At 43.3% G+C, this 23,070-nt stretch overlaps 1 protein-coding gene across 1 annotated transcript in view; it reads right to left on the bottom strand.

The window, feature by feature from the left end:
• The window catches only part of MCAT (malonyl-CoA-acyl carrier protein transacylase), a 53,718-nt gene extending 33,392 nt beyond the window's left edge, over positions 1–20,326 (bottom strand). The window contains exon 1 of the mRNA XM_078673879.1: positions 19,825–20,326. Within this exon, the coding sequence (XP_078530005.1) occupies positions 19,825–20,259 (435 nt within the window). The 5' untranslated portion in view covers positions 20,260–20,326. The remainder of the gene's footprint in view (positions 1–19,824) is intronic.
• Between the last annotated feature and the right edge of the window lie 2,744 nt (positions 20,327–23,070).

Genomic DNA, 23,070 nt, shown 5'->3' with positions numbered 1-23,070 from the left:
ATTTCATATTTAATCAGGCACTCCCATAGTTTCCCCCGATCCACCGAATCAAAGGCTGCCTGGAAGTCGACGAAGCAACAAAACAAGTTCCCCTTTTCTTCTACCGACTTCCGGGCAAGGGCCCAGAGAGCGTAACAGTGATCCACAGTGGAGTGCCCTTCTTTAAAACCCCCCTGTTCCACCGGGATAATTGAGTTCTCTTCTACCCAGTCCTTTAGTTTGCCAAGCACTATTTTGGCAAATATCTTCTCGCCAATGTCCAGTAGATTATTTAATCTATTATTTTTCAGGTTGTTCATCTCCCCTTTCTTATGTATGGGCCTTATTATAGCCCCATTCCAGTTATCGGGGAGTTTCCCAGTGTCTAGGATGACTTCAAACATATTTTCAAAAAATTCCGCTCACCAGTCTACATGAGTTTTGATTATCTGAGCCGGGAGGTTATCTGGGCCTGCCGCTCTTGTGAGATTCAAACCCTTTATCGTCTTTTTAACCTCTTGGGCAGAAAAACAGGGTTTTATATCTGCTAGCAGACCGCTCCAGTCTGTGTACAGATTTTCTTCCCGGTCTTTCCCTGGGCTTTACAAATCCTGTAGATAATCCTCCCATGCTGCCTCTTCTACTATGCAATTCATTGCCCCTAGTTGGCGATCTGCTGCTGAGTGAACTAACTTCCAGAACTGGCGTAAGTTCTTAGTTTCGATTGCCTCGAGTAATTTTAGCCAGCATCCCTCTTTAAATTCCCTTTTTGCCCTTCTGATAAGCATGTTAAATTCTCTTTTTAGTCCCACTAGGGTGTTTACACTATCTTGGACTCTCTTTAGCTGATTGCGGCGGGTCATTCTCCTAACTTCTCTTTTTTTCCTCCTGGCATTCCCTTGTAAACCAGCCGGTGAGTTTCTCTGTCTTCAGGCTTTTCGCTTTGTTTTTATTTTTACCACTATTTATATTTTTTAGTCCTTTACTAAGAGTTTGGACCACCTCCTCAATTTTTCCTACGTACCATTCAAGATTTTGACCCCTTGCTGTCTTCCGGTCTAGGTTCTGTTGTAATTTTATTAATCTGGCGACATATTCTTCCGTGAGCCTAGTTGTGCAACGTCTGGGATAGTCCACCTCTTGCTCCATTACCTTTGGGCCAGATTCAAAGTGCACATCCGAGATCTCCAAAGCTACCACGTTATGATCACTTCCTTCTCTATTCAAAATCTTAAATCCCGAGATTAATCGAAAATTCTAAGGTGTGGTAAAGGCATAGGCATCCTGATTTTATCGTTGCGGTGTATCTTTTTTCCGCCCCATCAGGAGTCGTGGCGTATTCATAGGGTAGTCGATTAACGTGCTGGGTGCCAGCCTCACCCGAGGCTACCTCCGGTACAGGTAGAAGTGTCCAGAAATAATGAAAAAGGAGGTAAAAAACAGTGTCTAGCCCAAAAGTTTATTTATTGGAAAAGAGAAGGGGTCTAGGCACTATCAGTAAAAGGAATTGCGATATGATGGTAATCATGTTACTGGATTACCGCATGTCTTAAAAAATATGTCAACATGTTTCAGCTCTCCAAGCCCAGCCGGGTCTACGGAGCTTTCGTCAGGACAAAGACACATACAAAAAAGAAAAAATAACTCACAAATAGTGTAGTTTTTTGTTGATAAGTGTTGTTGACTTATACTCAGATTTCCAATGCTGTGGAAACAAAAGCCAACAGTATCCATTATATATGTGGCTACAACTATAGGGTAGGCAAGCAAACATGTGAAAATTACATGTAGAGCACGAAAATACTCCTCATTAGGAGCGTCCGCCATGTTAGTGGCATTAATACCGTGTCGAGGAAGGGGATGAATTAAAAACAACGTCTGAGTTAGGAGTTAAAGTCTAAGTTAAAGCAATGTTACTTATACACGGGACCTGCTATCGAACACAGTTCACTCTTTACTAAATATGGACAGATTTAAAAGCCCTTGGATAAGTATTGGATTGAACCACAACCTATCTACAAAACACTTCAAAAGTTATAGTATAATTACCTGTATTAAGCTCGATAATAGCTTCAACAGGGGTCAAAGAGTCGCTTTAGGTCTTTGCTGTTAAGGTACAAACAGGTCCCACGCATTAATAAAAACGCTAAGTGGCTTACCAGTTAGTAAAGATCAGGATTTGATGCCATTCTTACCCACGAGGATCGGCGTTGAGTCCCCTGTGCTGACTCTGCCCCTGGCTATGGGCGTTTCTCTTTTGGCCCGTCCTATAAAACCGGGACTTAGGCATCAAAAACGGACTACAGTTTATCCAGAGGACTCCATGTAAGATGGCTGCCTCCCGATGTATAGGCGAGTGTAAGACACATTCGTAATTACCATATGTGCTCCCCATTATTCACACATAAGGAGTGGAAGTGTAATGATGACAGAGGAAAAACAGCAGGGGAAAACAAAAACATCCTCAACATTAGAAGTGTATGTATAAGAGGGCAAATGCGTCCCAAAAGGAGTGAATGTAATAAACAGGTCCCCTTCTGTCATGACTGATTAACAGGGGGATTGGAATGGCCAGAGGAGTGGAACATAATTTGTCAAAATAATAGAGATTCATAGTAAGTGTACATTTTGTTCAGTAGAACTGGTGCCACGGGATATTATCGTTCATCCCCAATATATCTGTTCTAAGGCGGTCCACCCACCTTTGTTCCTTTTCAAATAGGATCTGCTCAGCATTGTTGTCTTTATCTCGTAGCATTTCAAGGACCGTCCATCTCAGATCGTCACATGTGTGTCCGGCTTCCACAAAATGTGTACACAGTTTGGAGGTGTTCTTCTTGAGTCTTACATTACTCCTGTGTTCTCCTATGCGGAGTTTGACTTTACGACATGTCATGCCTACGTATTGTCGTAGGCAGGGGCAGGTCACCAAGTAAATTACAAGGGTGGAATTGCAATTTGTGTGTTGTTTCTGGGTCCATAATAAGGTGTCCGTCAATTGCAAGGTCTTGGTGGTGTTGGTGAACTTGCAAATTCCACAAGTGCCACAAGGATAATGGCCTGTAACTGGGGCCATGTTTATATCTCTAACTGTTGACTTCAATAATTTCCTTTTCGGCCTGGTGTGTACAAGGACATCTTTGATGTTTTTAGTTCTTCTGTTAGCAAATCTTGGCTTGGGCCAATTGAATTTGCCTGATGTGACTATCTGCCAATTCTTTCTTATCAGCTTCTGTACATCGTAAGTAGCAGGACAATAGGTAGTAACGCTTGTGACTAGATCCTTGATGGGTTCTTTGTAATTGTTCTGTAAGAGACATTCGCGGGGCTGATGTTTTGCCCGTTTTTTACATTTTGAGATTACAGCTGCAGTGTAATCTCTAGATTGTAACTTGTGACTGAGCTCCTGTGCCTGTTTCTTATAGTCACTTTCCTTGCTGCAGTTGCGTTTGTGTCTTAAAAACGGACTGTAAGGCAGATTGTCACGCAGGGGTCGTGGATGGAAACTCCGGTAAGAGAGTAGACTATTCTTGGATGTGGGTTTGGTAAAAGTTTTGGTCTCCAATTTCCCGTTTTCAACGAAGATCGTTAGATCCAAGAAGTCAATGTGATGGTTGCTAGAAGTATGGGTGAATTTCAACCACCTATCTCTCCCATTTAGCCATTCCATAAAGATGGAGAGATCTGATTTGATATCCCAGATTAGTAAAATGTCATCAATGTAACGTTTCCAGTGTATTACACTGGAAACGTAAGGGTTGGTATTGTGGAGGACAAATTCTTGTTCGAACTGACTCACATAGAGTCCAGCTACTGACGGCGCAAAGGCGCTGCCCATGGAGGTACCATGGCACTGCAAGAAAAGTTGGCCGTTGTATTCAAAATAGTTCTCTTGTAGGGCTAAACGGCAACACTCAAAAATAAAGTGTCGTGGAGTCTTGTGTGTCCAGTCTTGCATATAGAGAAGGTCTTCCAACATCTTTAAAGTCTCTTCTTGGGGTAAGCTGGTATAAAGGGACTCAACGTCTAGTCCCACCATTAGCATCGTTTTGGGATTGAATTCACGGTCCGCAATCTGGATCAAGAGATCTCTAGTGTCTTTCAGATAAGTTGGAGTGCTCTGTACTAATGGTTTCAAGTACTCATCAGCAAATTTTGATAGCGGCTCTAATAAAGATCCAATTCCCGAAACTATCGGGCGTCCCGGTGGGGGGGGGGGGACTTGTTTTTATGAGTTTTTGGCAGTGAGTAGAAAAAAGGTATCTTGGGTTCTTTGGGTGTCAAAAAATCGGCCTCTTTCTTTGAAATCCAGCCATGGACCTCTGCTTCATGTGTCATGATTGCGATGGTGTTGGTTAACCTCTCAGTGGGGTCAATGTCCAGTTTTTTATAGAAGGTCTCATCTGACAGTAGGGCCAGGCACTGCTGGTTAGATCCTTCTTTGGTCAGGATAACTACCCCACCGCCCTTGTCCGCTGGTTTAATGACTATATTGTCATTGTCCCTTAGTTCAGCTAAAGCCTGTTTCTCTTTGTTGTTCATATTTTGATATGTCTTCTTCCTGTTATCCAGTTGGTCAACCCCTTTCATAACTGCCTGCTCAAAAGTTTGGATTTCGATAGGTACTGCAGTAGTAGGTGGACAAAACTTGGATTTTCTTCTCAGGGCAGTGTCACCCTCCGCAGGTCGAGTAGTGGAATCATTAAAGAAAGCTTTGAGTTTCAGAGTTCTGCAAAACTCAGAAACTTCACATTTCAGTTTGAAACGATCCAAGGGTGGTGTGGGTACAAAACCAAGTCCCTTGTTAAGGACAGTCAACTGATCATCCGACAGATTGATTTTCGTTAGGTTCACTACTAGTGAGTCTTTTTGCTCGTGCTTGATTGGGCTGAAGCCATGCTCCGTGTCTGCACATTCGGTTGTTGATCTTGCCATCTGAGATTTTTCTTTCTGCCCCGAGATTGATTTTGGCCTCTTCCTAAAAAAGGCTGGGCTTGATGTTGGTTAGTGGAATCCGACATCGGCTGATTACCCATTGGTTGTTGTTGGTTCATCTGGATGGTAGGGGTTCATCCATCCCGCATATGGTGGCATAAACGGTTGAAAAAACGGCATTGGATTTCCATGAAAAAAGGGTGGTCGTTGCCATCTGTTGCCTCGTCGTGGGCATCGGGATCTAAAGCTGGATTGACCCCTTCTCAATGTTGATTCATCGGAGCTACCTTCTGACCCTTCAGATGAGTTCCACCCTGTAGAATCAACATCCGAAAAATTAGAGGTTACTGTGAAATCATCCTTCGAATAAGGATGCATCTTCTCCTGACTGAATTTTTTCAGTACCTTACTCAGTTTCTGAAGTTTGTTCTGCATTAAGAACTCCTGCATTTCATCCATTTCTTTTGTTATTTCTTCTAATCGCTTTTTGTATATCAAAGGATTAATGCTTTTCTTAAGTTCATTTTCACATTCCTGTATTTCCACCAATAATGCATCCGATAGTCTCTTAGCTGTTTTGACTATGAGAACTAGATAATCTAGGGTACATTTCCATGAAATCGATGACCAATCTTGTCGGAATACGAGATCATGCAGAAATATTCTGGGTGCATTGGTTACCCAAAGGCCTCTAGGGGCTAGTTTTGATCTAAGGTATTCAGTCATAATTATGCCATGTATGGCAGTTCGAATCTGTTCTCTTTTCTTATTAGTCAAGGCATCCCAGTCATCAGTTTGTGCAATGGCTTGAATTAGATCTGGATTCTGTAGGAGCGGTTGTGCCGCTAGGATCTAATCAATATCACTTCCTGTAAAGCTCAGACCATTGTTATTTTCCATTGTTCCTTCCTCATCGAGCTTAATACAGGTAATTATACTATAACTTTTGAAGTGTTTTGTAGATAGGTTATGGTTCAATCCAATACTTATCCAAGGGCTTTTAAATCTGTCCATATATAGTAAAGAGTGAACTGTGTTCGATAGCAGGTCCCGTGTATAAGTAACATTGCTTTAACTTAGACTTTAACTCCTAACTCAGACGTGGTTTTTAATTCATCCCCTTCCTCGACACGGTATTAATGCCACTAACATGGCGGACGCTCCTAATGAGGAGTACTTTCGTGCTCTACATGTAATTTTCACATGTTTGCTTGCCTACCCTATAGTTGTAGCCACATATATAATGGATACTGTTGGCTTTTGTTTCCACAGCATTGGAAATCTGAGTATGAGTCAACGACACTTATCAACAAAAAACTACAATAGTTGTGAGAGTTATTTTTTCATTTTTTCTTTTTTGTATGTGTCTTTGTCCTGACGAAAGCTCCGTAGACCCGGCTGGGCTTGGAGAGCTGAAACATGTTGACATATTTTTTAAGACATGCGGTAATCCAGTAACATGATTACCATCATATCGCAATTCCTTTTACTGATAGTGCCTAGACCCCTTCTCTTTTCCAATAAATAAACTTTTGGGCTAGACACTGTTTTTTACCTCCTTTTTCATTATTTCTGGACACTTCTACCTGTACCGGAGGTAGCCTCGGGTGAGGCTGGCACCCAGCACGTTAATCGACTACCCTATGAATACGCCACGACTCCTGATGGGGCGGAAAAAAGATACACCCCAACGATAAAATCAGGATGCCTATGAGGGTTTTCGAATACAAACCAATGGTTTTGTAGATACTAGTGTCCATTCTATTTTTGATTATTGCGTATCAGTCCAGGGGAACTGAATGGACCTTCAATCCTCTTCCCTCCACTTTGATACAAATAAGTGGTAAAGGCATAGTCTATGGGGCAGATTTGTGAGACTGATTTAAATGTTTTTTTGGCGGGGCAGTCTAACTGGCATCTTCCATTTAAACAAAACAAGTTTTTAGTTCACAAGAGGTTTCCCAACTGCAGGTCTTTAGCACTAGATATACATTCAGGGAAAGTAGCTTGTGGTATTTCATAGGCCTCCAATATATCTTGAAACCATCAATCTACATTCTTGGGGTGTAGTTTGTGATTAAAATCGCCCATCAGAATAAACATATCCCTGCAGTATTTTTCACAAAGATAATCCATATCCTCCTTGAAGAGAACCATTTCCTCTGCATATTGCTCTGTGGTGGCCCATTGCATGTACACATTTATCATCAAAATTGTATCCATTTTTATACCCCCTGATAGCAGTATTCTACATGCCAACAGCCATTTACATTTCACATTTATTTCAGTTACTTTCTTCATGATCTTAGTCGATACCAGGGTCATAATTCCACCAGCAGATCGTCCAAATCTACATTTCTTTGCAAGTCGATTTAGCTGGTAGAAACCATCAAAAATTGGGGTCTTGCCACATAGACAAGTCTCCTGGATACACATGATTTCTGTATTTTCCCCCAGTTCCCTTATATTATTTTGTTTCAGGTCATTTCCTAGACCATTTATGTTCCAGGAGACTAGTCTTATGCTATGTGGCATACCTTTTCCCTATTCGATATCATCTAGCCAACCTTCCTCCCCACGGTCTTTAGCATGTTTCGATGAGGGTCCTGCCTGGCCAGTTTCCCCACCCATGTTCAGCCTCTGAGTTGTTTGCAACTATTTTTATGTTTCCTAGAAAAAGTGCGTGTGCACAAACATGAAGAGTAAAAATTGAATGGCTAAACGCAAAATTAAAGATCAGGTATTTTTTAGCAAAAGATATTAGAAGCAGTTTAGTACAGGTTAGTTTAAAAAAAAAGTGCAGTAGAAACATGGACAGTTTCCCATGGATTGCATAAAAAAAAATCATGTTGCCATAAATATCTTATTTCTTCTTGTCAATGTACAGCTAGAAAAACAAGGTAGAAGAAAGAAGAGCAGCGTTTTGTTTTTCTCTGAACAGGTGCTTTAATTAAAGATGGTTTTATACAAGGATTAAAGACCCACATGAATAATAACAAAGTTAAGGATTCCACAAATATCGTCTGTTACCTGGCTATGAAAATATAAGGAGAGTTCCTATTGGACATTGACAAGAGGTTCACTGTGTTTGGCTACAGTGATGGCAACGATAAAGCCTTGTCTCAGTATTTGTTGAGCTGTACTTTCTATCACGATGATAGAAATGAGATTCTGTGTATGAAGATGAGCATGCCGTGTTCTATAAACGAATCCTGAAGGTAAGTGACAGCAAATTGCTTTGTTCGCCCTAAGTTGGCAGGGTATGCCCAGACATGGGTCCCTTGCTCACTCTGCCACTGGATTCAAGATAGCCTGGCTGATGAGAGTTATGAACCCGAAACTGGTCCCAGGATGCTCGTTTCCGGTCCAGGGAAGAAATGGCTTGGCAGTTCGGGCTGGACTGTTCCCATGAGGCACAGGGTCAGACTGATTTGCATATGGCCATGTCTGAACTGGCGTGGTGGAGTGAGCTAAAGAATGATGATGGATGAAACCCAGATCAGTTGACTGGGGGCGAGTGTTTGATTTGCAAAATTACATTGTATACATATCTCCGATCCATGCCAACATTAACAGGGTTCAGAGGGTGGGACCGTGTCGGGATCTCGACCCTTGGCGATGTAACGCGTGACACCACAATGAAATCTTTTCAACAACTTCAGACCGATTTAGATTTACATAAATCGTAATTCTATAAGTTCCTTCAGCTCCGACACAAACTTCAATCCCAGCTCCATACATTAGAATCCCTCCCTGAGTTTCAACCTTTAGAGGGGCGACTGCTCACAGGAGACCTAGGACCTCACAAAAACAAACAGGTCTATCAGACACGGAGGACCCATACACCCACCACATTGGACAAGACAAGGCTTGCATGGCAAGCAGATATACGTGAACTCACCGACGATGATTGGGCCTAAGCCATCGCCAGCCCCAGGGGTGCGGCAGTGTCCATGCATTTTCGGCTTATCCAATTTAGGTATTTACACCTCACATATTACACTAGGGTACATCTATGGCGGATGTGCGTTATTCAGTCCCCCATGTGCCTAAGGTGTAATAGGGAGGAGGGGTCATTTTAACACTTGGTTTGGAACTGCTCGGTATTACAACCGTCTTTGGCACCAAATTCGTTCGTGTCTTCATGAGGTGCTGTCATGGGATCTCCCACTCGACCCAGGCCTTTTCTTGTTGCATTCCAATGAAGATTATAGGGGGGAATAGGTATAAGCAGCACCTCTTGCTTTTAGCACTTGCGTTGGCCAAGAGGGATACAGCACAAATGTGGAAGGCAACATCGCCCCCGACCTTGGGTAAATGAACTAGATAATTGTCTGGGGGCTGAGATTGCTGTTTGAGGTCTTGAGGATTCCCTGCTAAACAGTGCAAAATCTGGACTCGATGGGCGGACTATCATGGTATCGACCTTCCCCCCTTGCCCGAGTCGGACCCCTGAAACTGTTTTGTTATGTTTTTATGTATTGGTATATCCCCAACGAGAGTTTAAAAATATGTGTATGTATATATTTATTGTGGCACACTATGACGATTGCACCGCTTATATGAATATAGAGACCGGAACCTGTCTACGTTTTTCGTTTATGTCACCTACATGTTTTGGTGGGTGTTATATATCAGAAGTATGGTTACTGATACAAACTAAAAGTACATCTCTTTGGCCATGGTGGGGCTGCGACCCCTACTTATTGCAAAATAACCTAATAAAATGTGTAATTTAAAAAAATTACATTGTATCTTAAATGATTTTACAATATGTGCTGTGTTCTTTGCTTTGTTAGGCTGGTATACAAAGTGTTTTATTAGAAATTCAACTTAGCCCTCCATCGTAAACCATTAACATGTTTTAATCTGATTGCTTGCACAAATCAAGTCAAGCTGAAGTTAGAAACAGGGCTCGCTCCAAGTAGAAGTATCCTAAACAGGGGTATAATGGAGTGTGAGATATCTGCAAATGGCTATCATCATCCATTCCGGAGGAGTAATCAGACAAGCAAAAGGGGAGGCAATACTGAGAAAAGGCCTTTCCTTGAACAGGAACTGCAGTCCCCTCTCCCCTACATTCCCCAAACAGGAGTGCTCAGGAAGAACTAATGAGCAGACATTTACTAAAAAGGTCCTCTCTGAATTTATAAAATGTAACCGTGTCTCCATTCTCCCCACTTCAGTGTCTGGATCTCTAACTCCAGCCATAGCATGGAATACACTTCCACTGGCTGGGGGAAGCCATGAAGTTCCTCCAAATTGTAACAAGATAAACCTGGGCATCCCAAATAGTCCCACCGGTCCCAAGTACTCAGATTCTCACATCACACAGAGTCCTGCCAAAATGCATGTGCTACAGGCTGAATGCACATATATGTCCTCAATAGATCGGCACAAAGTTCTAGGTTACTCATAAAGCAGAACGTTAACTGTCAGAAGCCAGTAGGCTCGCCTATCCTAAATAGAGAAAAAGGACTGGTCATATGATACACAAAACACAATTACCATGCCACTGCTTTATGTGATGCATGCAGGACATGGACAGTAGTTCAATGCCCATCACAAAGGGATACTTGGTTCGCCCCCTCCAGGTCATGGAACAGTTTCTGACATTGCCATGGACAGGCAAGGGTCTCCGCTGGCCTCCGACTCAAACAAACTCAAGAATTGAAGCCCCATTTCTCTGCTCTCTTTCGCCAACAAAGCCCTCGAGAATGCGATCAACCGCCAAATCACCAATGGTCGTGATATTTGGCATGCCGGCGGCAGTGCTATTGGTGGGTATATTTAACCCATGGCCATACGTATGGCTTGAGCACAACATAAGGACATATTGACTATATATTCTCTAATACAAGGAGGAATTCTATCTACATAGTCATGTTACACATGATCAAGTGGGAACACTCCAATTTTTTACACATGGAAGCCCTGACAAAGTTCAAGTGAGATACTTTGAACGAAACGCATTGGCTGGATGGTTTGTGTGTTTGGTTGAATATCAAAAAAGATCAAAAATGAAAATAAAGAGGAATATACATCATAAATTGCCCGGCTTACTTATTTGGATATGGGTATCACTGGTGCACCATTCCATATTAAGTACAACAGTTTCACACCATACCTTCATCAAAAGGCTTCACCACATTAGAATCCAAAGAGACGCCCTCAAGTGGAGCGCCTCTTTCCTCACAGGTAGAACCCAGATAATGCATCGCCCACCCTTCACCTCGCAACCCAAGAGCACCATCTGCGGCATCCCTCAAGGTTCGTCCTTCAGTCCTACCCTGTTCAACACTTACATGACTCACTTAACCAAAGTCGTAAGATTGCACAGAGTGAACATACCCGACTCATCCTCTCACGTTCAGAAGACCCCTCCGACACTCTGACTAACTTCCCTAGGTGCATGAAAGACAACGCCGACTGGATGAGAAATAACTACCCACAACTCCACATAGACAAGGAGGAGGTGCTTATCTTCAGAAAAACCTCCCCATGGACCGACGCCTGGTGGACTTCCTGAACTAGGACCATAACCCACTTCGACCAACTATGCCAGCACCCTTGGCATCATACTGGACAGCAAGGTTACCATGAAAAAACAGATCAACGCAGTCAGTCTCTTACGCTTGCTTCCTCACCCTCTGCAAGATCTTTAAGTTGGTCCCCATCGACACCAGCCGTACGATCATTCAAGCTCTAGTCACCAGGAGGCTGGACTACAGCAACACACTCTACATTGGAATCAGCTCGCACCTCCTGAAGAGCCTTTAGATCATACAGAATTCAGCAGCAAGACTCATCCCTGACCTTCTAAATAGACCCACATTACCCCCCACTGCCCCACAGGACCCCCCAATTCATTAGCAATGCCAGTTCAAGATGCTGATCCACACCTTCAAATACCTTCACAACCAGGGACCAGCATACATCAACCATCTACTGACCTTTCATCTTCCCTCCAGGCACCTGAGCTCCACCTCCCTGTGCCTTGCCCACACCTTTTTCACCAACAGTGGCAGACGCTCCTTCTCCTACCACACAGCGAAGTCTTGAAACAACATCCCTCTTCACCTACGGACCACACCCTCTCTGGTGGAATTCAGAAAGGCACTCAATACCTGGATGTACGACTGAGCCCCCTGCAGCATCACTCCCAGCGCACGGATACCATCTCGGGTGATTAGCTACGCCATACAAATCCTGATTGATTGAGGACTCTGCGCACATGCTAGGGTAAACAAGAAGTCAGGATAGCGGTTTCACATTCAGCCATGCGTGCAGGAGTACACTCACATTTACCCTGCACGGGGTCATACCTGTCCCAAAATGCATGCATCTTTAAGAGCGGATTATTAAAGATCAACGTTCATTCTTCTTATTTTTTTTTATTCTTACTAAGCAGTCCTTATGACTGATTGTGATTTGACTTTAGAATATTTCCATTCGATTTTTGCTTAATCTTTGAAGGAAGACATTCTTGCTGATACTATCCTTAGACAATTGACATATGATATTCATTGGTGATAATTTGGCTGACTAAGTTGCCTTTCCGCACTTATTCTAAAAACTGGAGTAAACCTTCATGGATTGGACATAATACCTTGTCTTGTGCAGGTTTCCTTTATTAGCCTAGGGTCCTTTCACTTTGGGAGTCACAGAGGCACGATCCGTTTATTTGGCCATTTGGGTAGAAACTTCCATCACATACAACAGATGTACTCTATCAAAACTGTAAAGAAAGAATAACAATGAAGAAAAAAAAAAAGAAAGAAAGGAGAAGAAGGGATTCCTAAAGCAAAAGGGGTGGACCTGACATGGCACAATCATCCCCATTGTGCCACTAGCAACATTACTTCTCGTTACAACATACTAACTGCACCCCAGGTATTAAATGTAGCTTTCTTTGCCCTCTACGCAAAATTTCTGTTACGTAATCACATTTTGGAAGCTGTGGTCTTGCATCAAATCAAGTGAACCTACTGGACAAACACAACCGATGACAAGAATTTGTAAAAGGAATCTAAGGTCTGGAAAATATTTATCTGATAATTTCACCCGACACCTCTCTCAGGGAAGAAGGACCCCCTCAGACACATCGCTCTATATGTAATAGAGGATGCTAGCATTTTGCCCGGAGGCCGGGGCAGACGTACTTTGCATCTTACTGTGCGACACTGACGTTTAACTACGTCATAGAAATAAAAAGCTGTCTCCTCGTGCACATCTCCTGTCCGCGCAGGTACAGCGATCAGGAGACAGGGAGGGACAGGAGATGTGCACGCGTACACATGACCCGTACGGGACAGGAGATGTGCACGCGTACACATGACACATACGCGTGCACATCTTCTGTCCCCCTTTTGCCGAAAAAACGACGACAATAGATCTCGCCAAGGCGAGCAGCGCATGCACTGCATCGCTAGGCGAGATTTAAAGAACAGATTGAGATGCTTTAGTCTTCATCCTTTAGCTCGGTGCCCTTGTGTGCTACTTCCAAGATTACCCAATCTCTATCAGATGACTGCCATTGGAATTCTTTAATTGGCTTTTAAGGCATCATTTATTTAGAAAATATGTTCTACTTACTCAAAGCTAAAGCCCGTAAAAGTCACAGAAGGTGTGCTAGCCATGCCTACTACTTCTAGTATTCCTTTATTTTCCGTAACTTCGCATTTTTGCTCTCATGAGTTTCTTTAATCTGCACTAAGCAGTTCACATGCACATACATCTCTCTCTTCCAATGGAACTGTTGACATGCTGTTTGGTGTAACCAACACAAGGCTTCCTTGCACATGAGCCCACTCTTGTGGACCATTCATATATTGCGCTTTGAAAGGCAAAGGGGGCTGAAGTGTGCGTTATCAACTTAAGAAACAAACAGATAAAAGAATCCATGTTGGTAAAACAGCTCAGTGTGGAATCCCAATTCCTACATCTGATGGCTGCCTGCAGTTTACAGGTTTAAATTCCAGCAGAGTGGCTTAGCCTTTTCTCACATCAAGGTTGATAAAAGGAGCCTTGTAGAGTTGTATAATACATGCTATTCATTAATATCTGAGAGACAATTCGGTTAGATGCATATGCTATTTGAACAGTCATTATTAGTGCAATTGTTTATATTACTACAACCTCTACTTTCTAAGCTCCTAGCAAGTCGTTTAATGTTAACCAGCAATGGGGACAAAGTTCAGTCACAAAGGACAATGACGTTTAAATAGAAACAGTGGGCGCTGTGGAATAGGATAAACATTGGCGGCCAGATGTCTTCAGGTAAAGATGTAGTATATACCAACTGGAGGAGCTTCAGGGAGATACTAATGTTTGTAGATCATGTATCCAATACCTTCCAAATTAAAGAAATGTTGAAATGGGTAGTTTGCTGGCAAGGTAAGTTCTTTCCTTCAGAAAGGTGACATGGACTTGCTCCAAATGGTTTAGCATGTAGCTGGCAGCATGTTAGGTAGATCAATGAATAGAGGACAGGCCTGACGCAGAGAATTGCATACAAACAATTGTAAATACCACGGTCCCAGTTGGCTTTTAAATTACAAAAGCAGCAAATTACACCGTGAAGTAAAATTTTGCTTGCCAGATTAAGCCTCTTCTGATGGAGCAACGTCTTGGGCTGATAATTCTTTTGACAGTGAAGATATCACCCTACCTTTTGGGCATTTATCAACAACTTTCAGACCAGATTTCTGTGCATCTCTCAACATAAGCCGATCTTCAAGAACAATGCATTTTGTTAAATTTAGGAAATTATGAACATATACTTGGTAAACAAACATCAAATTCTTAATACTTGAAGAGCAATGACACATATGGTCTGTGCATCACTGTTCTCCCGTTAAGAAACTAAGGGCCAGATGTATCAAAGGTTTTTACCCATTCTGTGTCTATGGGAAAATGTGTTCATACATACGGCCCCAAGTCTTCAACATGCTTCAGCTTGTTGCTCAAATTTTGCTATCCTTGTTCCACAGCTTTGTGTTTACAGGCTCAACCACAGGGAGTTCATACTCTCTCCACATTCACAATGCTGTAATCTCACTGGACATATGGCTAGTTTCAAAAGTTGCCCTGGTTGGAAGGTTATATGTAATGTTTGTGGACGCAAGGGTCATTTTACGAAATGTTGTAGATCAAGAAAAGAGCTGAAGAAAATCAGAGAAGTAGATCTTTATGAAGATGATATACAGTTAGATATAAACATTTGTCAAATCAAGGGATCTGGTAGTAATGGTCCCATGGAGATGGTACTGATTAATGATGCACCAGTAAAGATGCTATTTGACTCAGGAGCTAAATTTACACTAATTTCCAAGTCTTTCTTTGAACAACAACTGATGAAGAAGGTTAAATTGTCTAAACCGGATACAAGACCAAGAGGATATGGCAGAGAAATAATTTATCTCTTGGGATGCTATTGGGGAACAATTGATTTTAAGGGTAGGATCATCCCCGGAAAAGTGTATGTGTCCATGAAGGGTGATTCTCTCATAAGCTGGTTCCATCAACGTGACTTGCACGTGTTCTTGGACCCTCACGAAGATCCTCCTGTGTGCTTGAAGGAAATTCAGTCTGTTAATCAAGTTGGTGATGGCTGGAAAATATGGGTCAATGAGTTTCATGAGGTGTTCGACACAAAACTTGGGTGCCTCAAGAACTGCATGCATTAGGTGTTATTCTGTCCCAAAGGTGGCTACGGTTCGGAGTGTACCCCTCTTAGCAAAGGAAAGCATGAGGGTCAAACTTGATAAGTTAGTTGCCAATGGCATCAGACAAGCATTCGAAGGCACAGAATGGCTTTGCCCAATTGTTATGGCTCATAAGGCCAATGGTGACGCCAGGCTGTGTGTGGATTGGAGGGAGCTCAATAAAGCGGTGGTAGTGGACCATTACCCCCTACCCAACATTAGTGAAATGTTGTGCTCACTTGGTGGTGCAAAACATTTCTCCTCCCACAATTTGACCTCCGCCTATCATCAGGTAAGACTACATCTGTTATCTCACGATCTTATAGCCTTCATGACACCGTTTAGCACCTTTACATTTTTGAGGATGCCTTTTGGTCTCATTTCCGTTGCCTCTGTTTTTCAGAGAGTTATGGAGCGAATCTTGAGGGGTGTGGATGTTGTAAAAATCTACCCAGACGACATCCTTGTGTTCGGTGTTGACAGCAAAGAGCAGGATAGTAGGATGAGAGTGGTCCTAGGAAGATTATGTAAAGCAGGTCTGACCTTAAGAGCTGACAAGTGTCATTTGATGTGGCAGAGATTGAATAGCTAGGGCATGTATTGTCCACAAATGGCATCAAACCAAAACCGGCTCTAGTCAATACCATTAGCGATCTTAGAGTTCCTCAAGAGAAGGTTGAACTTGTAAAGTTCTTAGGAATGGCTGAATTCTATCATAAATCCATTCCTAACTTTGCTGGCGTTACAGAACATTTAAGAAATCTTCTAAAGAAGATGTGTGAGTTTGTAAGGTGTAAGTCCTGTGATGACATTTAAAAATGTGAAAGTTTTTTAACAAAGCTCCTGATCTAGGTAACTTTGACCCAAAGAAAGCATCTTATCTCATGACTGATGCTAGTTCTAAGGCTCTTGGTGCTGTGCTTCTTCAGAAATCTGGTGAGGAGAAACCCATCTTGTTTTTGTCCAGACCTTTAAGACATGCTGAGTACAAATATTCAGTCATTGAGAGGGAGGCTCTTGCTATATTCTGGGCCATCCGCAAGTTGCGAACATTTCTATGGGGTTGTAAATTCCTTGTGGTAACTGACCATAAACCACTGAAAGAAGTATTTTTGAGGAACGGCATTGATTTGGTGTCTCATCGCATTAGAAAATGGGTGGTGGCTCTTCAGGAATTTGATTTTATGGTTTCCTACCTTCCTGGGGCTAGCTACACGTTGGCTAACTGTCTATCTATGTTAGGTGATGTCCATGATGATGGTCTTGCAGTTCCTGGTGAGCGTGAATGGTTCTGTGGGGAAGAACTTGAGGAAGAAGTTGATGTCTGTCTTATTAGCGAGGGCGTTGTTTCTGAGAATGAATGTAAGGATGAGTTGTTACAAAACGTTGTCACCATGGTTTTGGGTGACTGGTGTGAAAAAAAAGAATGCGGTGAAGAACTCAAGGGTTTCTGGCAGGTCAAAGAGGAGTTGTCCGTTGTTGACAGTATTCTCTAGAGGGGAAGTAAGTTGGTTCCTCCTCGTGAACCTTGGGATCGGTTGCTATAGAGTGCTCATGCCAGTCACATGGGAATTGTCAAGACCAAGGAGAGAATTAGGGAAGCTTATTGGTGGCCTGGTGTTGATGTTCATGTAGCGGGGGTTGTTTGAAATTGTACAGAGTGTGCTTGTAGTGATAGGATACTAAAGTGCAGGACTCAACCCAGGGTAACAAGAAAGTAGTCTGAGGGGTCTTGGTCGAACATTGCCATAGACATTCTGGGTCCAGTCAAAAGGAATGCACGTGATCAGTACGTATTGGTTTGTGTGGAAATGCACTCACGATGGGCAGCGATTAAGGTTGTGAACTCTGTGGAGTCGACTGTTGTTATTGACTTTTTGGATGAGTTGTTCGAGAGAGAGGGTCTCCCATCTTCTTTGTTGTCGGGTAATGGCATCCAATTTACCTCTACGATATTTGAAGAGTTCTTGTCTTCTAGAGGTATCCAGCATAAGAAAGCAGCTTCCTACCATCCTGAAAGCAATGGTGTTGTCGTGAGGTTTGTGAAAGTCTTGAAGGAGACTTTGCAGCAAGCCAATGTGTCAGGATTAAACTGGGAGCTAGTCATGAGGGAAAAAAGTCAGAGAGTATAGGTTTACTACGCTCTCTTCTACAGGGATTTCCCCTTTTCGTCTATTCAAGGGAAGAGTGGCGAACACTGAGGTTTGTCTTTCATGGGTATTTACTAAGAGATCTTTCATTTATGATCATGTTGGGAGTGTGGAAGGATGGAAAGAGAAGTAGAGGCAGGTGCTGGCGAGGAGAAGGGTTTGGTTTATTGACCGTAAAACTGTGAAAGAAACTTGTTTCTGTGGGGGACTGGGTTAAGATTAAGTCTCCTCGCTTGAGCACAGGTTGTTCGAAGTTTAGTAAACCATTTAAGGTGATAAAAGTTTTTAAGAATGCCATTAAAACCAATGACCACAGAGTGTGGAATCTTAACCGAGTTTCAAAATGTTATCCCACTGTTGTATCTGATCCCAACGCTTCCTCATCTGTGTCAAATTCTGAATATAAGAACTGGAGACCTCGTAGGGCGGTTAGTCGCCCTGCCGGATTGCCGGAATTTGTGTAAGGTCCTTAAACCTCGAATTAATGTTTGAAATGCTGCTTTCTCTTTTTGTTGTTTTACGCTTATGTTTATGCTGTAGTTTTATTGTATATTGGGAGAGAAGGTGATGTAGTGTCTTGCTTTATCAGAATGTTACCTTGTCACTATGGAACATGGAATCTGTAGGTTGCTAAGGATGACTGTGGAAGCGGTCAGTTGACAGTTACCAGTCTCCGGTGCTGGATGGGGTTTCTGATGTCTGCACCTTAATAAAGAAAAAATCAACTCTACTACTGCAGTCTCCTGTGTTCCTGTCGAGGCCAATCTTACACACGGTTCGCCATGATTTAATCTACGCATCCACAAGAGTTTCGCATTTTCAGGATATTCACCATGACTAATAGGCACTGTATCTGAGAAGGAACGGTCTTAAAAAAAACAAATCTTACTTGCGGCACTTGGATTTGCACGCTCCTTTCCTCGATTATGCAAAGAAGTACATTTCTTGTCATTTGGATATGGTGTGTGGATATAGTTCAGCTAAGGGTACGTCATAAGAAAAACTTAGGGCCTTATTTAAGAGGCCTTGAGACAGTTTTGCGCTTCCGTTGCGTCACTTTTTGTGACGCATTGGCAGCGTAAAACATGCCTCCTGTTGCACCCTATTTACAAAGTGACGCATCCAAGCAGATGCGTCACTTTGTAAACCCCTGCGCTAAATTTTAACTGCATCACGTATAATGTATGCAGGGTGGGCATTCCCACGTAAGTAAGCCTCGCAGAAGTGACGCAGTGAAATCTAGCAGAATTCACTGCACCACTTCTAGGGTGCAAATGCGTCAATATCTTACGCCTTCCTCACAGCGTAACATCCTGATAACATGTATTTCAAAGTTCTCCTTTAGTGCTAATGAGGACATTAACAAATACGAGTGGCTTTAAATACCCGTGCTCAGGTTGTGCGTTGTCCAAAAAAGGAATCACTTGCATTGAACGGCATGCATTCTGATACAGGAAAATTGCACTTTTTAAAGTGCATTGGAGATTATCCTGCATGAAGTACAGGGATTGGGAAATTGTTTAAAGTTTTGCTACAGGGGCAGTGATTAATGGAGTAATTCTTAAATGTAGTCCATAACGTGCATTTGTAAAACGGACGTTCACTCCTTTGGGAATCCAGGCTGTTAAATTACATAGGTTTGTTGCTGTGATGTTGTTCCACACACAATATTCCCTACTAAGCGCACTATACTGCCTTACATTTTGATCTGTTTACCAGTTCTACAAATTTGTCTTGAAATTAGGATTATGCTTCTAAATGTTTGTTACAGCCTATGATTGGATTATTCGAGCCCTTCAGCTTTGGGTGCTTTTGGTCTAGGGCTGTCTCCTTTGGGCTTACTGTGAGCCGGAAGTTAACAGTTTCGGCTTTCAACGGGTTTCGAAATTTGGCAAAACTGCACAGAACAGACAAGTTAAGATCCCTGATGGAACTTTTAACTTTTTTGCCATTGACAGCCCAAATTGCGCTGTTTTACCTTCCGCGGTCACTTAATTCATGGACACTTAAAAAATGTGTCAATACTTAAATTCTGGCAGACGCACTGGGCTCACCTCGGGCTGCTCTTGGCTGAGTCGTTCGGCGGCTGCCAAGGAGGAGACGTAGAGGGCAGGCTGGCAGTAAACAGTCCTATCCAGCTGTTCCCGGGGTCCGTGCTGGCAGAGTTGCAGCAGATCGTAGCCCAACACCTGCTCTGCTGTAGTAAACATCTCGCGTACTGTAGGGTACCGCAAGGCTCTCCCACCCACCATGCCCGGGTGCTGGCTACCCTGGCCAGGGAACAGCAGCACGCAGCGGTCCGCCGGGGACTGGTTTTGCCTCTCTTGCGTCGTGACATCCTCAGCGCCCTGCAACAACTCTCGCAACTTCTCCGGCCTCAGTCCGCGGGGGATGCCATCAGGGGCTGAACCAGAGAGACACCTGATCCCTGTTCTACCTGCCGCGAGCAAAGCGTGGGGCCAAACACGAACTGTAGCAGCGACGGCCATGACATCAAGCACCACACGTGCGCATGAGTGAGAATGCCCGTGAGGCGACCATACGAAGGTCAGGCATAGTTCCTCCAGTTTCTCGAAATACGATATAAATGGTCAGCCTGATCTTAAAATGGCCGCTAATCTGGTCTCGTCTAACTGTTGGTTTTAGATTTTTGTAGGTCTGTTTACAGCAGAGAATTCCAGTAAAAGACTAGACCGCGAACAAAGCATTGTGAGCGTAAAACCACAGGACGTCCTGCTGCTGTAGGTTATAATATATCACTTTCCAATGCAAAAAGTTGAATTTGTATTTCCGTATGTGCTGCTACCAATTGTCGCAAACATTTAAATAGATTTATATCAGTAAAACTGATTTTAAACGGCGTATCAGTTAAAGTTTTTAGTGTGTTTAAAGTAATTGCGACATCTTTCAAATTTGCACGATACATTTTTATTTACAATAAGGACTTGTAGTAGATGTTGCCAATATAGAATGCCTTCTCACCAATGTGAGTGAGGCTTTGGTTTCTATTAAAGGAAATTAGTAAATAGTATCCTTAAATCCACGTCAAAGAAAAAAAACTGTAAAATTTGTTGATAACAAAAAAATGAAAACATCAAAGTAAGTTCTACAATGTAAATTTATTTTTCTTTTTTAAAATAAATATCTTTCATTAGTTTCGTCTCCAAAACAGTACAATAACAGTTATCTTGCACACGTCATAGGCACTCAGCCCCCTTCACTCACTCCCCGCCCATCTGCGCCTTCCCCTCTCACCTCAGAAGTGGGATCCCCTACTCCACCACAACAGCAGCATCATCCATGAACCCATGGTGTGACCTCCACCTTCCCAGAATCCCCACACCTTGTTAAATTCCAAGTGGCACCCTCGGCTTTCACACACAACCCACTCCTCCATACATCTGGTCATCACTCTCTCCATTCGGCCCTCGTGGAGACCTGATCCCATACTCTAGCCACATCTCTTTTTGTTACCACAAAACTCAGCATGCAGAACAGCAACTGCCTCCGAGGGAGATCCACATCATTAGGTATACCTAGGATAATCAGTTGGGGAGTCCTAGGGAGATCAACTACCAACACTAATTCCAGCTTAATGACAACTTCACCCCAATAAGAACACCCCCTGGTGCAGTCCCACACAGTTTGAAAGAAGGTATCCACCTCTGTCCCAGACCAAAGATACTTGGAAGTTTCAGCCCTCCTCATCTCGTAGAGGCAGGACCTATTGTAATAAGATATGTGAAGGATTTTGAATTGAATTAATTGCAGCCTAGCGGAGATAGCCACTTCCCTTGGGTGTATCAACGCTGCCTCCCAGTCAATATCCTCTAAGGGCCCAACATCAGACTCCCACCTTTTTTGGAGTTTGCAAAGGTAATCTGGAGTGTTATTAAGGAGAATCCGGTGTAACTGAGACACAGCCTTATGAGTAAGCTCGGCTCCCAGGACACCAAGTCACTACCCTCTGGGGCCTTCTTCCCCAGGATCCCCCGCAGTCTCAAGGCATGGGAGAGTCACAGGTACCGAGTACTGAGGAGGGGGTAGGGCATATTCTTGCTGTAATACTTCACACTTCTTAAGCTCTCCCCCTGAAAAACATCCCCCCACCGTCTCTATACCAATCTTCACCCAACCGTAGAAGTCGTTGAGCCTACCCACCTCGGACAAAAATGTGCTTTTCCAGCGTATGTGTCCCCTGCTATCCCTTGTCCCTCTTAGCATCATCCCATGCCTCAATGTCACCCGGATCGGCCTGTCCAGGGGTCGCTTGTCTCTTTTGCTATAGACGAAATGAACCTAAGTCTTTGCCACCATCACCAACCTGTCTACCTGGTACGCTGGCTCATCGAATAGGCTATGCACCCATGCATTATTAACCTGTAATGGTGCAGCCCTATGATATGCTCACATGTCGGGTTACACCACTCCCCCATTGTAGACTGAGCAGTACAGTGTCCACAGCACCTCTGAAGGGGTAACCCCATCCCAGAGCCAGGTCCGGAGTGTTTGTCAAGGCTAAGAAAGTAGCTCTCCGGGACTGGTAAGGGAGTGTTCTGTAACACATAAAGCAATTTGGGTAGGGTGATCATCTTATACAGGGCATCTCTGACCATTCGGGTCAGGGGAAGCGTGCGACCCCTCTCTGCGTCCGCCCGGAAACCTCCTAGGATTCTCCATAATTTAAGTTCCAGGAAACACTCCACCTCAGTCGTAACATCTATGACCAAATATTGTAAACCAGTCCTGGTCTGTAGGAGGGCATCCAGCGGAGCTCGCTGGCCCTCCCAATTCCCCAATTGATAAAGCATTGACTTTTCCCAGTTTAAAAGCACACTCTAAATGGGTGGAGCAGCACCATATGCCTCCAATCTGGACATTGTCAAAATCATTCAGCCCTTTCCTTCCTATGTGGCCTCATCTTATGTATGCTGAAACTAATAAACTGAACCACTTTGCTGAATCCTGAGGAAGGAAAAAGATCAACCCAGGCCTGCCAAGAAGTGCTATGCGTTGCTTTGTAGAGTAATGCTGATTAGTGCTGTTTCTGCATTCCAGCTAAGACTGGAGATTATTACGTGAATGCGTGGCACTTGGTAGGGCTACTGTGGGCTGCAACTAAGAGTAAATAAGCTGATACGTGCAGCGAGGCGGCAGTGCTCCTTGCAGGTGACTGACAGGCGAGATCTAAGAGCCTGTGCATGACCTGAGTCTGGTTAATGTTTGGCATATAAATAATGCAAGATGCATCATATGAAATATGATTACGTTTCCTCAAAATTGAAAAACTTGTATTTCTT

The sequence above is a fragment of the Lissotriton helveticus genome, chromosome 1_1 (genome assembly GCF_964261635.1).
Source record: "Lissotriton helveticus chromosome 1_1, aLisHel1.1, whole genome shotgun sequence".
Taxonomy (NCBI): Eukaryota; Metazoa; Chordata; class Amphibia; order Caudata; family Salamandridae; genus Lissotriton; species Lissotriton helveticus.
Note: the sequence above shows the minus strand (reverse complement) of the source record. Positions and strands in the feature narration are given on the sequence as shown.